Source organism: Mercurialis annua, linkage group LG4, assembly GCF_937616625.2.
Source record: "Mercurialis annua linkage group LG4, ddMerAnnu1.2, whole genome shotgun sequence".
Lineage (NCBI taxonomy): Eukaryota > Viridiplantae > Streptophyta > Magnoliopsida > Malpighiales > Euphorbiaceae > Mercurialis > Mercurialis annua.
The window spans coordinates 30,293,239-30,306,632 of NC_065573.1; the positions used below are offsets into that span (position 1 = coordinate 30,293,239).

The 13,394-nt window shown below is 30.9% G+C and overlaps 2 protein-coding genes across 2 annotated transcripts; both read right to left on the minus strand.

Moving 5' to 3' along the window:
• Positions 1–5,466: 5,466 nt before the first annotated feature.
• LOC126677864 (histone H3.3) lies at positions 5,467–7,116 on the minus strand. The gene is made up of 5 exons (XM_050372678.2): positions 7,009–7,116; positions 6,754–6,840; positions 6,125–6,201; positions 5,946–6,036; positions 5,467–5,852 (listed from the first exon to the last, which is right to left on the minus strand). The coding sequence occupies exons 2-5, from the start codon at positions 6,823–6,825 to the stop codon at positions 5,682–5,684; spliced, it is 411 nt and encodes a 136-aa protein (XP_050228635.1). The 5' UTR covers positions 6,826–6,840; positions 7,009–7,116; the 3' UTR covers positions 5,467–5,681.
• A 1,687-nt stretch (positions 7,117–8,803) lies between these two features.
• Positions 8,804–9,707, minus strand: LOC126677522 (histone H1). Its single transcript, XM_050372185.1, has 2 exons — positions 9,503–9,707; positions 8,804–9,426 (listed from the first exon to the last, which is right to left on the minus strand). Exons 1-2 carry the CDS (start codon positions 9,665–9,667, stop codon positions 8,986–8,988), a joined length of 606 nt encoding a protein of 201 aa, XP_050228142.1. The 5' UTR covers positions 9,668–9,707; the 3' UTR covers positions 8,804–8,985.
• Positions 9,708–13,394: the final 3,687 nt, after the last annotated feature.

Sequence of the window (13,394 nt, forward strand, 5' to 3'; positions counted from 1 at the left end):
AATATAGAAAGGTATAGGTGTCCTTAAATGAAAAAACAAATCTAAAATGGGGATCCCCTCCACAGGTAGGACATGCTGGTGCATCAATGTCAAATGATAAAAATGTACAGTCAAAGTAAAAAACTCATTTTCAACTTTTATATATATATATTTCAGTGATGCCCCTTTCTTACCTTCCATAACATTTGTTGACCAATAGGAATGTGCAATTTCAGCAACTAATTAAATTTCTTTTTATGAAGAATGATTATCTCACTTTAGTCTTTGCTAATGATTCAATGTCCTATAATTTGTTTTGTCCAAGTGTTAATTCTGAGGTGTGATTATTAATCAAACCCTAAATAGACCTTCTAACCAACATCAAATAAGTCATTTCATTATCTTCAAACCTATACAATTTTACTTGCAACGACACAATAGTACTGGCTGAATATATTGTCTGACCTTTGAACTTTTTGTTGCGTATTTTTAGTTTTTAAGTGTTATTTCAAAAAGAGTAAATCCCACATTAAAAGTTTAAAGAGACAAATCGAATGTTTCAAGTGCCAAATGGACACAGAGGGATTTAATGTTCAATGTTACGTATTTATCAAGTTCAGGGGTCAAATCAAATTATTTAACAAATTCAAAAGTTTGAAAGGTGAGACGTTAAGTTTAAGGGTTAGATGGGTAAAAAAGTACAAATTTAGGGGTCAAACTATATATTAAGCCATATAAGTACTCATCACTTCTTTTATTTTTTTTCTTAATTAATAGAAAAGATAAATTAAATTTCAAAACAAATTCTACACTCTTTAGACATTATGCAATAATATATTAAAAAAACCTCTTTATAATAAGAAGGCTTATCCCCTTAAAATCCCCCCACCTTTTACCCCCAATTCGTTTGCACCCTCACGTTGTAAAACCACCAAATATACCCAAATTACGACCTTTCACTTTCAATTGCACCCTCAAGTATTAAATTGACCTCTTTTTACTTGACAAATGTTCAAATCAATACTTTAAATTTTAGCATATATTTTAAAATAGGACTTAATATTTTATTTAAAACAAAAATAAACCTATTTTTTCAAGTGAAAAGAGCTCAATTTAATGTTTGAAGGTGCAATTGAAAGTGAAAGGTCGTAATTTGAGTATATTTGGTGGTTTTGCAATGTGAGGGTGCAAACGAATTGAAGGTGAAAGGTGAGGGGTTTCTAAGGGGATAAGCCTAATAAGAATCCTCTCTAACTTTATACTCAAAAAGCTTTATTTTGATGGTAGTGAAACAGTGATTTTGCCCTTTGACTGAAAATATTCATCGTTTCATTTTTTTCTATTTTATCCTAATTTTGTTTTAATAAATTTCACTGTTTTTTTTTTATATTTATTGGATTTCTTGATATGTAAATGGTTCTCATAAATTCTTGACACTTGAATTTTCCGGATTTTTTCACCCTCGAAATTTCATTTGTGGATTTTTTTCCGTGTATCGTTCTGATTGAAGTTGTCAATATTGTTTCATTTTAACTTTTTACCATCAACAATTGCTAACACATAATTTTAATTTTTTTCCACTCTAATTTAACAAATGGCTGCAATTGAACTTAAAAATTGATGATTTTAAGCTATAAACGAAAAAAGTCAAAAAGATGAATTACTTTTCAATAATTAAATAATTAAGCCTTAAATAAGTATCTATTATGTTAAATTTAAGTAAGCTCAAGTTTTTTTTTTGAAAGTCAGTTAGTACCTGATAATTATATTTGACGTTAATTTCTTTAAATCTAAATCGAACATAATCACATATATATAAAAATCGCTCTATCAATTTCCTGATGTGTCTATATATTTAAACTCAATTCAAAATTTCTAATTAAATAAAACTTGAACGATCTCTTATCCCTTTATCTAATTACATTACAAATTGTTATAGAATGCACATCATATGTAACAAAAAGTTTCATTTGAATTTTCAACTGTTTGATCAATTTTCAATCTCGTCAACTTTTAAACCAAACGTGGCATAAGACTTGCGTCAAAATATGAGTGAAAATGCTTTTAATTTGTTGACCATGCCAGGTGGAAACGTCCTAATCAGCAAGATGTGGATGTTGGAACCAATCAAATTCAACCAAATAACTCTAAAATTAAATTTCTATTTTAATTTAAATTTGCATATATTTACAAATATGCTAATACTTATTAGCTCAAAAAGAAAGTGTTTGCTCATATAACTTTTTGGTTTTATTGTGCACTCTAAAAGCCTGGTCGGGGTGTGTGTGAATGTATAAACAAAGCTTAGGGGCCAATCAATGCACTCCACATGGCCTATAAATATCATTTTTTTTTTTAGAATTTATAAATATATTATTTGGATAGCAATTAGTAGAATGGTTGACTATAGCAAAGCTTCCATTTCCAGAGAACAATGATACACATTATGGCACGCACAAGACACCTACAAAACATTCCATCTCTTTTTTATTTGGAGTTCTTCATGCATAAAAAGTGGAAACTACAAATCTTATGATCTATCAAATTCAAGATAGAATGAAGAACTTATTTAATGGGAAATTTTTTTGTATATATATTTACAGTATGGCTTCAATTGTGATGGAATTAGAAAAAATTAATTAATCAAAAAAAACGTTTGATTGCTCGATAAGTGAAATATTAAAAAAGCATATGGAGAGGATATAAAGACAGTCGGAAATAATCGGTAATTAGCGGCTAAAAGAGGTTGTCGTCCACCAATCCATTAATTTTTCCCTTGGCTCTAAGTATTTAAATAGTAAATTATTATTTTATTTATAACTTTGACCATTTTACCTATTCCTATAAAGACATTTATACAACTTGATTTGTCAATTTTGTTTATTAAAACAAATATATTCAGAGCGTGTTTGGTCTGACGTGGATTGTTTACATAGATCTACTTAATTGGTTCATCTAAAAAAAACTTAAACTTCAAATGAATTAGAGTCTGTATATAATTATTTCAGTGTGTAAACTAATAAATAAAATTGTCCATATTTTTTTTAGAAATGTATTTGATAAAACAGTTAAAATTCTGAATTGAAAAGTTATTTTGCCTTTTTAAATATGTGCTCGTGCATATTTCCAACAGTAAATACTTTAAAAATAAAAAAATGCTACATATTTTATTTATTTTCAGTATATAAGATATATTATGTTTATGTATAGTAAAAACTACTAGATATAATAAGATAAAATAATTTGTTATGATGATGATAAAAAGTGACATAAAAGAACTTGGAAAATTAGTATTTAAATACCAAATTCGTCCAATTTCATTGGGAAATTATTTCTTAGTTCCGATATGTAATGAATATGATGTTGTGAGGGAAGCACCTTTGCAGACTTTGCGCATGGAGAGGAGCCGACTGACTATAATTACTTTAATTAAAAAAATCCCATCTGTTTGCCACAGTTCTCCTATTGTTCTATTTTCTTTTTGGCTTCAATTATAATTTTTATTAATAATTTAAAATGTTTTTAAAATAACTAACTCGTGTTTTATGTATATCAATAAAGTTTGTTCTGTTCCCAATTATAACTAAAATAATGTTATTTAATCCATCTTTTTTTAACTAATCTTATTGTATAGTCTGATGTGACAAAAAAAACGAGAGGAGAGATTAATTTTTTTATTTGAGCTGTATATTTTTAGAAAACAATTGAACAAATAAAAATTTAACACGTAAGAAGGAAAAACGAAGATGGTACAAATCAGTGAATATAAAGCATTTTTCTTATAATAGTCCCGCCTATATAACTCAATTTTCGATGGATTTAACTCGCATAACCAAAAAGTTAGATTAATAAAAAAAATATCGACTCAAGCTAAGTGAAAATGCGACTCAAACGGTAACATCAAAATACTTAAGTTTTGTTTTAAAAAAAGACATAAAAACTTGGCTAAAGTACAACATTTAGCCAAGTTTTAATGTCTTTGCGCATTGTTTTTGCGCAAAATGTTAGGTCTATTTCAGGTCATCAGGAATGGTTCTCGAATTATTCTGAATTCCTTTCATTTGTTATTGCTTCGGATTTGTTGGAATAAAATTGTCTGCTGTTTTCAAAAAAAAAAAAAATCAATCTCTCCTCTCTCTTAGGATCTGCTGCATTTTGAGGTTCCATAATTAAGTATACAATATTAGTTCAGTTCAAAGTTTAGCCAGAGTTTTATTTAACCAAACATCAAAATAAACCAAAATTATTTTAAATTTTAAATTTATCAATTAAATTGAATATGAGATTAGTCAAACTGAATCTAATCGATTTGGTTAAATTCAGCTCTCCAATTAAACAAGATTTTCAATTGCCTCTTGTAGTTAATAAGTTATTTCATAAAAATATGATATGACCTGAGATTTTTCTCTACAATAGTTGGCACAAAATAATTCACATTTTATCTACAATGAAGTCAAAGTCTATAAAAACTTGAATATATATATATAGAACATGACCAAATTTTCAATTCTAGAGTGTAAAAATTTAGTTTCTAATTTCATTTTTATTTTGCAATCTTCATTATGAATTACTATATGTAGCATTAAATAACTAAGAAATAACATATATGTCGTGTCTATAAATTTAATTCTAAATTCTAAACTCAAAAATATAAAAAATTTGAAGACTAGGCTTGTGTCAGGTCGTTACAAAACTCAGTTTAAAAAAAGCCTGCTTTGCTATGCATTGGCCTAAAAAAAGACTAACAAAGCAGTCCTGCGATCTACAAGCATGAATAGAAAACTATGGACTTGGCCCAATAACATGAAAGTTGCAATGGACTACATATGATGAAGGCCGAAAAAAAGAATAAATATGATCACAGCACTAATAATAAAATGCATTTATTTATGTTTAAAAAAAAACCTCTTTTTTCAACTTCAAAAAGATTGATTAATATTTGATATTATACAAATTCATTCACAAATCACATTAAATAAAATATAAATAACAGATTATATGAACAAGACACATGGAGTTGCAGAGGCCTAAATATTATGACGAATACCATGAACAAAATGAATCCCAGCCCCCAATAGGCTACCTCCTCACACTTCAATTTCATTCAGTTTTTACATTGAAGAAGATAAATTAAGCAATGAACATTAAGATTACGAACCACGCACTAATTTCATTACAGGCATAGCAAAAAGCCAGAAAGCACACCAATTCATTTCAATGTCATGGCCAAACTGAAATAGTTAAAAGGTTCCCTTAAAGTATCAACAGATTCTCATTCGAATCAACAATAGATGCACCGAACCAATCCTAATACCAAATTGTTACAATAAAATGCAACAACTCACTAACACCAAATCTATGCAATATCAGAACCCAAAAGCCAAGAACTCAGAAGAACCCGGAAATAATCAACATAAGACCAAGATAAGAGATCATGTCCAAAATATTGATGCAGATGGCAAATATGTAATGATGAGAAGACACAACTGAACGACATAATAATACCATATATGTCTCTAAACAAGGTAGATAAAGAGTTAATTCACATATGTCATCTTACACGAGTGAAGTACAGATACTACCGATATTCAGTTAAGTAGTACACTACCAGTTTGTGTCACTATAGATAGGAATAGAACAGTAGATAGCAAAACGTAGGAGGATATGAGCAGTGACCTAAACAAACATACAGGAATTAAAGTTTAGGCCCTTTCACCACGAATACGCCTAGCAAGTTGGATGTCCTTGGGCATAATGGTGACCCTCTTAGCATGGATGGCACAGAGATTAGTGTCCTCAAATAAACCTACAAGATATGCCTCTGCTGCCTCCTGAAGAGCAAGAACTGCATGGCTCTGAAACCTCAAATCCGTCTAAACACAAACCAAATGTAACTAATTGCCATATATGAGAAAGATAATTGAATTAAACAAAAGAAAACAGTAATTTTGCATACAAATTATTACCTTGAAATCTTGTGCAATTTCACGAACAAGACGTTGAAAAGGCAGCTTACGGATCAAAAGTTCAGTACTTTTCTGATACTTACGAATCTCACTGTTGAAAAGACATGAATCTCACAATTATCAACTTATTATGACCAGAATATATAACTATTTAAAGGGTCATGAGAAAGAAAACCTACCGAAGAGCCACAGTACCAGGGCGGTAACGATGAGGCTTCTTGACTCCACCAGTCGTGGGTGCAGACTTCCTTGCAGCCTGAAATTTCAAGAAAAGAACCAAATATGAGAAAATTGACAACTAACAACATTCTGATAGAGCCAAAGATGCCAAAGATATAATTTCTTTTCATCCTAATTTAGCACATAACATAAAAAGATCAAACGAAGTTCATTCATCCAGCTATTCGAACAAAAACCAAGAATACATAACACCACCATCAACTCAAATATGCTTCATCATAAGCCAGTACAGAGCAAATAGAACAGGAAAATCCACTTAAAAAAACATTGCTAGTGTAGGCAAATCAAAATAGCAGTCAATTCAGCCTAAATTAGGTTTAACAACTTATAATACAAATTCAAAACGCATAACTGGGTTATGTGTTTGTCTAGTACCCTAAATCAAAAATGTTCTGAAAATTAATTACAACACATAAATGACTCCATTTCGTTAGTGAAAACGAAAATAATTAAATATTTTCACACAAGAAGGAAAAACACGCAAAAATAATTACAGGATAACGGCATACAAACTTGAAGAACAAACCAAAACAAAAAATAAATACGTAAAGGAAACGAGAGAGAGGACCTTAGTAGCGAGTTGCTTGCGAGGAGCCTTGCCGCCGGTGGATTTGCGAGCGGTTTGTTTGGTACGAGCCATTGTTTTTCAAATTACCTGCAAATTACAAACTTACAAATTAAAAAAAAAAAAAAAATTGAAACACAGTTGTTAGGGTAAATGTAGAAGATCGAATCGGAGAATAACAGAGAAGTACGATCGATCTTTTATCTTTTTGAAAAGAAAAAGACGATGGATCTAGGTTTCTGCGGGAATGGAACTTACCTAGGAGAAAGAAACGTTTCTTTTCTTTTTACTATTTCGAATTTCGAAAATGTGGCCACTATGGATGGGATATCGTGGGATATATCGTGGGATAGTTGCTGGCTTTTATAAGTCGGAAATGGAATTTACTGATAGGCTAAAACGACACCGTTTGGTTTAACATATTTCTCACCTTTTCAGGTACTATAGAAATATAAGCAACAGTGTAAACAATTTGAAACTGTAATGTATCTTTTTTTCCTTTTTTTGTGGCGTCCATGTCAACATTTTTGGACCATAAATCGTAGACTGATGGTTAAATTTTCTCGTTATGCTCGTTCATATCCTCCTTTTTTTTTCAAAGTTTATAAATTTATACTTAGCAGTTTTTCAAGATAAATTACATCGGTTAAATCATCCATAACTATAGTTAATTTTAAAAATATTGTTAGCAATTAAAAAATTATTTGTCAAATTATCTATTATTCATTATATTTCAAATTACTCGCTATGTCTAAAGTATTTTTAATTTCTATTAAAATTTTAAAAGATATACCGTGTAGTGTGTAGATACGTTTTAAATAAAAGTTACACCTTTTCAAAAAAAAAAAAAAAAAGTTACAAATACACCTAACTTTCATGAAAAAGAATACAATTACTATATCTTTAAGTTTTAATTGGTGCTACTCATTTCTTAAATTTAAAAATAAGTGAAACTTAGCTTGTTAGGATAACTATGTCTGGTTTCTATTAAAAAAGTTATTTACACAAATTTTATGAGCTCAAAAAATGAATTACCATGAATCAAAATTTAATAGCATAAAAATATTTTTTGTTAAAAGTTTAGTATCTACATATAAGATCACAATCAATTGCACAACATTCACAGATTTCTCTAGCAAAATGACATTATTCTGAGAAATTCTTATAATCATCCAAATGAGTCACCTATTCTTGCCATTCGAATTTGATTGTTTCAATTGGTTCCAAAATGCTAGTGAGTTCTCTCTAAAATTTTCCTCTCCTTTCTCTCTAAAAAGTTTTCTTCATATTCATCCTTTAAAAGGTTGGAAAAGGTGATTTTCCGGTTTCGATCGAAAATCACCTCATTTCCGCCCATAAATAAATAGATAATATATCGTTTTCCTCTTTATTGAATAAATCTCTATGTTTTTATTCCTCTCCGATATGGAGTTTATCCTTTTTTTGAAAGAATTTTTTTTAAGTTTATATTCATTTTGTGGTTTGTCTTCTTAAATCTTATGAATCTAAAATTTTGTAGGTTTTTCTATCTAATCTCATAAAAATTTTATGAACAAAGATGATTGGAAATACTCAACTTCAACGGATCTAGCGGTTTCAAGGTCTAATTGAAAATGGGTCATACTCAAGACCCCGCACGCAACGGAACTTTGTTGCTATCATTTGCGGCCCAAGATGGCAATTTTAGCGGGATCAACGGTTTGTTTCTTCTTATTTTGGATTACTATTTTTGCTGGTTTTCTTTATTGTTGTATTTGTTTTTTTTTGTTATTTATTAAATTATTGATAGATTAATACTTGAAAGATCATATAGTTTTAATATTGTGATATGATTTTTTAAATTATACTTTGATCATGTTATCTTTTGGAAGAAAAAAAAAACCTATTCTTGCCATTCCACATGGCTTAAAATTAGAGGTCCTTGATTAATGCCCCATAACCTTCCCTGCCCCAATCTAATCCTTCCATAAAACACTAGCCCTAAATTCAATTAGTATTACTCAAAATTCAGAGATATTTTCTTCCAGATAAAAAAGAAACCAAGAAAAAATCATTAGCCAAAACTTGAGTTCTTATTTCAAAAACTCACCAACCTGCATAGATTACAAAAAGACCCAACTTATATAAAAAGTAAAACACTTGATTAATTTACAGAGAAACACGCCCACCATTATTATGCTAATTACAGTCATCATCGTAATTTAAAGACACTAATTTACACACTAATCTTAGTTTTTAAGCAGCATTAGCAACAGCAACTTTCTTGGTTCTTTTAGCAGCAGGGGACTTGATCGATTTAGGCTGTTTAGGTTTAGCAGAACCCGTCTTCTTCGCCTTTTTAGAACCCCCACCTTTCTTCGGAGCCTCAACTTTATTCAATGATCTCGTCTTTCTTGTAGTAACAGCACCAGTTTTTTTAGGTTTCGTCTGTGTCTTATTAGTTGCAGCTTTTGAAACCTTGGTGTCCTTTTCTTTCTTGTTCGAATCAGATAACTTATAAGAAGCTCTGATCTTGATTAGTTTTCCTCTTGCGGCCGAGTTTTTCAATTGCAGAGATAAAATTTTCTTGAAATTTGAAGGTAGAACTGCTTTGTGCTTCTCTTCCATGTACTTAGCTATGGCATATGGGCTTGATCCGCTCTTTTCATCTAAAGCAAATATGGCTTCTTTGATCATCTGGGTATTCAAGATAATTAGAAACTAATTAAGTTCATATAAGATGATTAATCAAGAAAGTTAATCAAGATTTTACCTGAAAATATGGAGGATGAGCAGCAGTCTTGGGTTGTTTAGGTTTCTTTTCTTTAGGAGCCCTTGTTTTCTTCTCTTTAGCTGGCTTTGCCTCCTCCGCCGTAGACGGTGGTTGTTCAACGCAGGCATCAGCAGCGGCAGCTTCTGTTTCTTTATCAGTTGACATAGTGTGATCACTGATCAATAATTTACTAATTACTATTATGAGGTCATTTGATAAGGGTAAGGTTCTATTTATAGTAAGAAAAGAATCTATGTCGGAAATAAGAGAATTCAGTGATTGGTTAATTTTGAGGTAATCAAGATTGCTAACGTGTATAAGATTGATCTAAAACGTACACGTGGAGTGGAATCAGAACATTAGTGAGTGAATGAAAGGCAGAGATGTGTGATTGTTTGGATAGGATCTCCAGCATGACCGACTTATATTGGTATTTCATTAAAGGTTTGGATTTGGAGAATGTGTTTTTTGGGTTAATTTGGGGGTAATTTTTTCTGGGTATATTTGAGTTTTTAGTATTCAACTTTGGTTCAGATTGAAGAGGAGAAAGTGCAGATTCTGATGTGTTTAAAATGAGGTAAAATGGTTGAAATTTGGGTATGCATTCAGGGTTTTGAATAAAAACTGTGCTGCTTTGTTTTCTCCATTTTTGTTTTTTAATTTTAGAAGGTTGGAATTCTATGGGTGACGACTAGTGGGTTAATGTAGGAGAAGGCTGTTTTTATACTTGCAATAGAAGTATAAAACTAGCCTGTCAATATTAGACTGACAACGACTGTTTATGTAAAAAATATACTAAAAAGCAACTAAATTAATTAAAATTAAGTTTTCTTATGGATTTTTTTTTTAAATTACCCGGAAAAAAGTATTTACAAAATAATGACACGTGAAAATAATTTCCTGAGATATTGAGAAAGAAATATTTACAAAAATATTGGATTAAAAAACACAAAAATAAACTAAAAATAAACCAAAATTGAACCGATTTATTTTTACTTTATTTTTCGATATTAGCAATATCGAAAAACCCAAAAGAACACCAAAAATAACACTAAGAAAAATGTTGGATATGAAAAATGTTACTTTACATTACAACCTCATATATTTTCGAGATATCTGATCTAATTACATATACTACGACTCCTTCAATTATTGAAATATGCGGAACGTTACCCACTCGACTACGTTTTGTTAACAAACATCCTTAAAATTACACACTGCTGACGGTAATGCATCCGATGTACAAATTTTCCTACCACTCTTGCGGACACCATCTCATAATGATCACCATCCGACACCGTGATGCCACTATGTTTCCTTTCTGCCACTGTTATGTTCCTATATTCATAGTATCAATATATTTACCTAACACAAATCAAAATCCAAAACAATACAAATTATACATATAGAGTCTACCTATTTTTGTCCTTAGGCTTCACTCCTAGTTTAAAATTCACTAATCATGCCATGAAAATATTCATGCGCTGCTATATTTTCATAGGTAAACTACTATGGAAATTCCTTTTCATGCTCGAAAATTCTTCCGAGTAGAGAACAGAATGTCAACTAATGGGTAGTCAAAACGAATAAATAAAACAAAATCACTGTATCAAGATTCAAACATCAATATTTCGACTCAAAGCACCTCGATTTCCATATATCTTTATTTCAATATTTTGACCAAAAATACAAGATTCACACTTCAAACTCAAACCAGCTCAATACAACAAAAGCATGCTTGCTATCCTACCACAAGTTCGACGTGAATTTACTACCAGCAGAAAAAAAACAAATCAAACCAAAAAAAATGATTTGGGGCAAGTGAAACCGGCTGACGCTCACCTCTAAATCCTAAACAGGCCCAAAATGACATACATACATGAAAGAGCATGGTATTTAATTGCGATGTTTAAAGAGAGTGGCCAAGATCTTCAAACTTAATCCAAGAACCTAATATCAATAAAAATAAACAACTAATTCTCAGCAAAAGAGACAAAATTTTGGTACTAACAGAGAAAAAAGGACACAACTTATGCAGGAGCATTCAGTATGCAGAGCTCTAAAATGTTTGATCAGACAAACCTATAAATAAAATTTTATAAGAGCACTTATGCATCCAGTGTAATAGAAACAGCATTTGGTACCAAGTCCATAGCCAGACATAACACATTGAATCAGCCATACAGATATCTTTAAAGAACCCACTAGAAATATACTCAATTGCACTAACATTACTAACAAAGAAAAAACATTATTTTTCTTGGTGCCAAACTGAAACACCTAGAAATACAGCATGTTGTAATGAAGCATCGAATTAGACAAAAACAAAACACAGTAACTTATCAACAAAATAGGTAGCTATAGAGTGATACTGCCACTATAATTCCTTTTTCTTTTCTGTATTTACGATTTCTCCACAAAATTCCGACAAAAAAAAAAGTTTTAAAAATTAAGTGTTATGTAATTAACTTTAATGAAAAACAATCCAACTAAACAAATCATATCTACTACTTTTTAACTATAACAATACGCATAAGGGAAAATAAAATCTACAGCTAACCTGAAACGCGTTATATACCAGACGACAAGTTCTTTATCAAGATTTAGCTGAAGATGCTTATATCTTAAATGGAAAAACCACAAGCAATTTTGAAATTAAACCAAACATGGTTCCACTCATAATCAAATTATCTGTAAGTAAAAGTTCACTAAGTTGACTGGCAATGAGATCAAGGCTGCATAAAAACAACATCACCTCATACAATCCCATCCTGATTTTGAAAAGTGGCACTGTCTTGAGTTGAAACAGCCCCAGTTTGAACACTATCAACAACAGAATCAACAGCTACATTAGCCGCCTTTAAAGTGTAAAACGACCACTAAAAGATACCAAAATTAAAGGCAAAATATCAAATCTACCAAACTCAACTACATCAAAATAACATACCATCTTGACAACCACCGTGATCACTAGTCTATGTTCATCAAGAATCACCAAGGACCAAATTTGACAATTACCGTGCTCTTGGAAGATAACAGAGCCAAGCTAGTCATATAGAATAGTAAACAACTTCCGCTACACTTGACAAACAAAATAACATCACCAGACTAGCATAAACTAGTCCAAGGTCCCTTTCAGGATGGTGCAATCTATTTTAGTTAGAAATTTTAGAATGGAACAGTATTTTTAAACCAAAATATGAAATAGCAGTAGTTATTTTGATAAAATGATTGTAATGACTATGGGTGATGCTGACAATCAAAGTGGCAATCGCAATGCTGGAGGTGTTAGAGCTAATTAAAGCAGTTGCTAGTCATACCAACAACAGTAGCTGTACAAATGGTGGCATTAACAAACAGTGACTATGTCAAATAGGCTTCAGAGACAACAGTGGTGAATGGTGATGGTAAACCCATTAGAGATATTTCAAAAACATCGAGTTCTTCATTCTTTAAAAAGCATAAGAAATTGCTATCACACAATTTATAAAATAATGATCTAACATTTATACCAAATGATAGCCCTATGGTATCAAAGACAACTGAAATCAAATAGGAACAGACAAGAAAGCTTAGCATAGTAAAGATGTTAAACCAAAGACAGCAATCAGTGAGATAGAGAAACAGGGGATCTAGGCCGCGAGATTTATGGTTTCACAGCAATGCAGTAGAAAGAAAAATATAAATACTATTGATATTTTTCAACCAGCTTAAGTGGCAAAAAGTTAAAAGGAGCAAGACTGGAGAGCAAGTGTGCAGATTAAAGATTCACCGAGTAGTCCTGTCTCTCTTTGAAAATTAACAAAAGACAGATTGGCGGGGAAGAGGTGAGACAGGTAGAAGAATGAGTGAGGCAGGAGTTATAATTAGCACCAAAGATTAAATAATATAT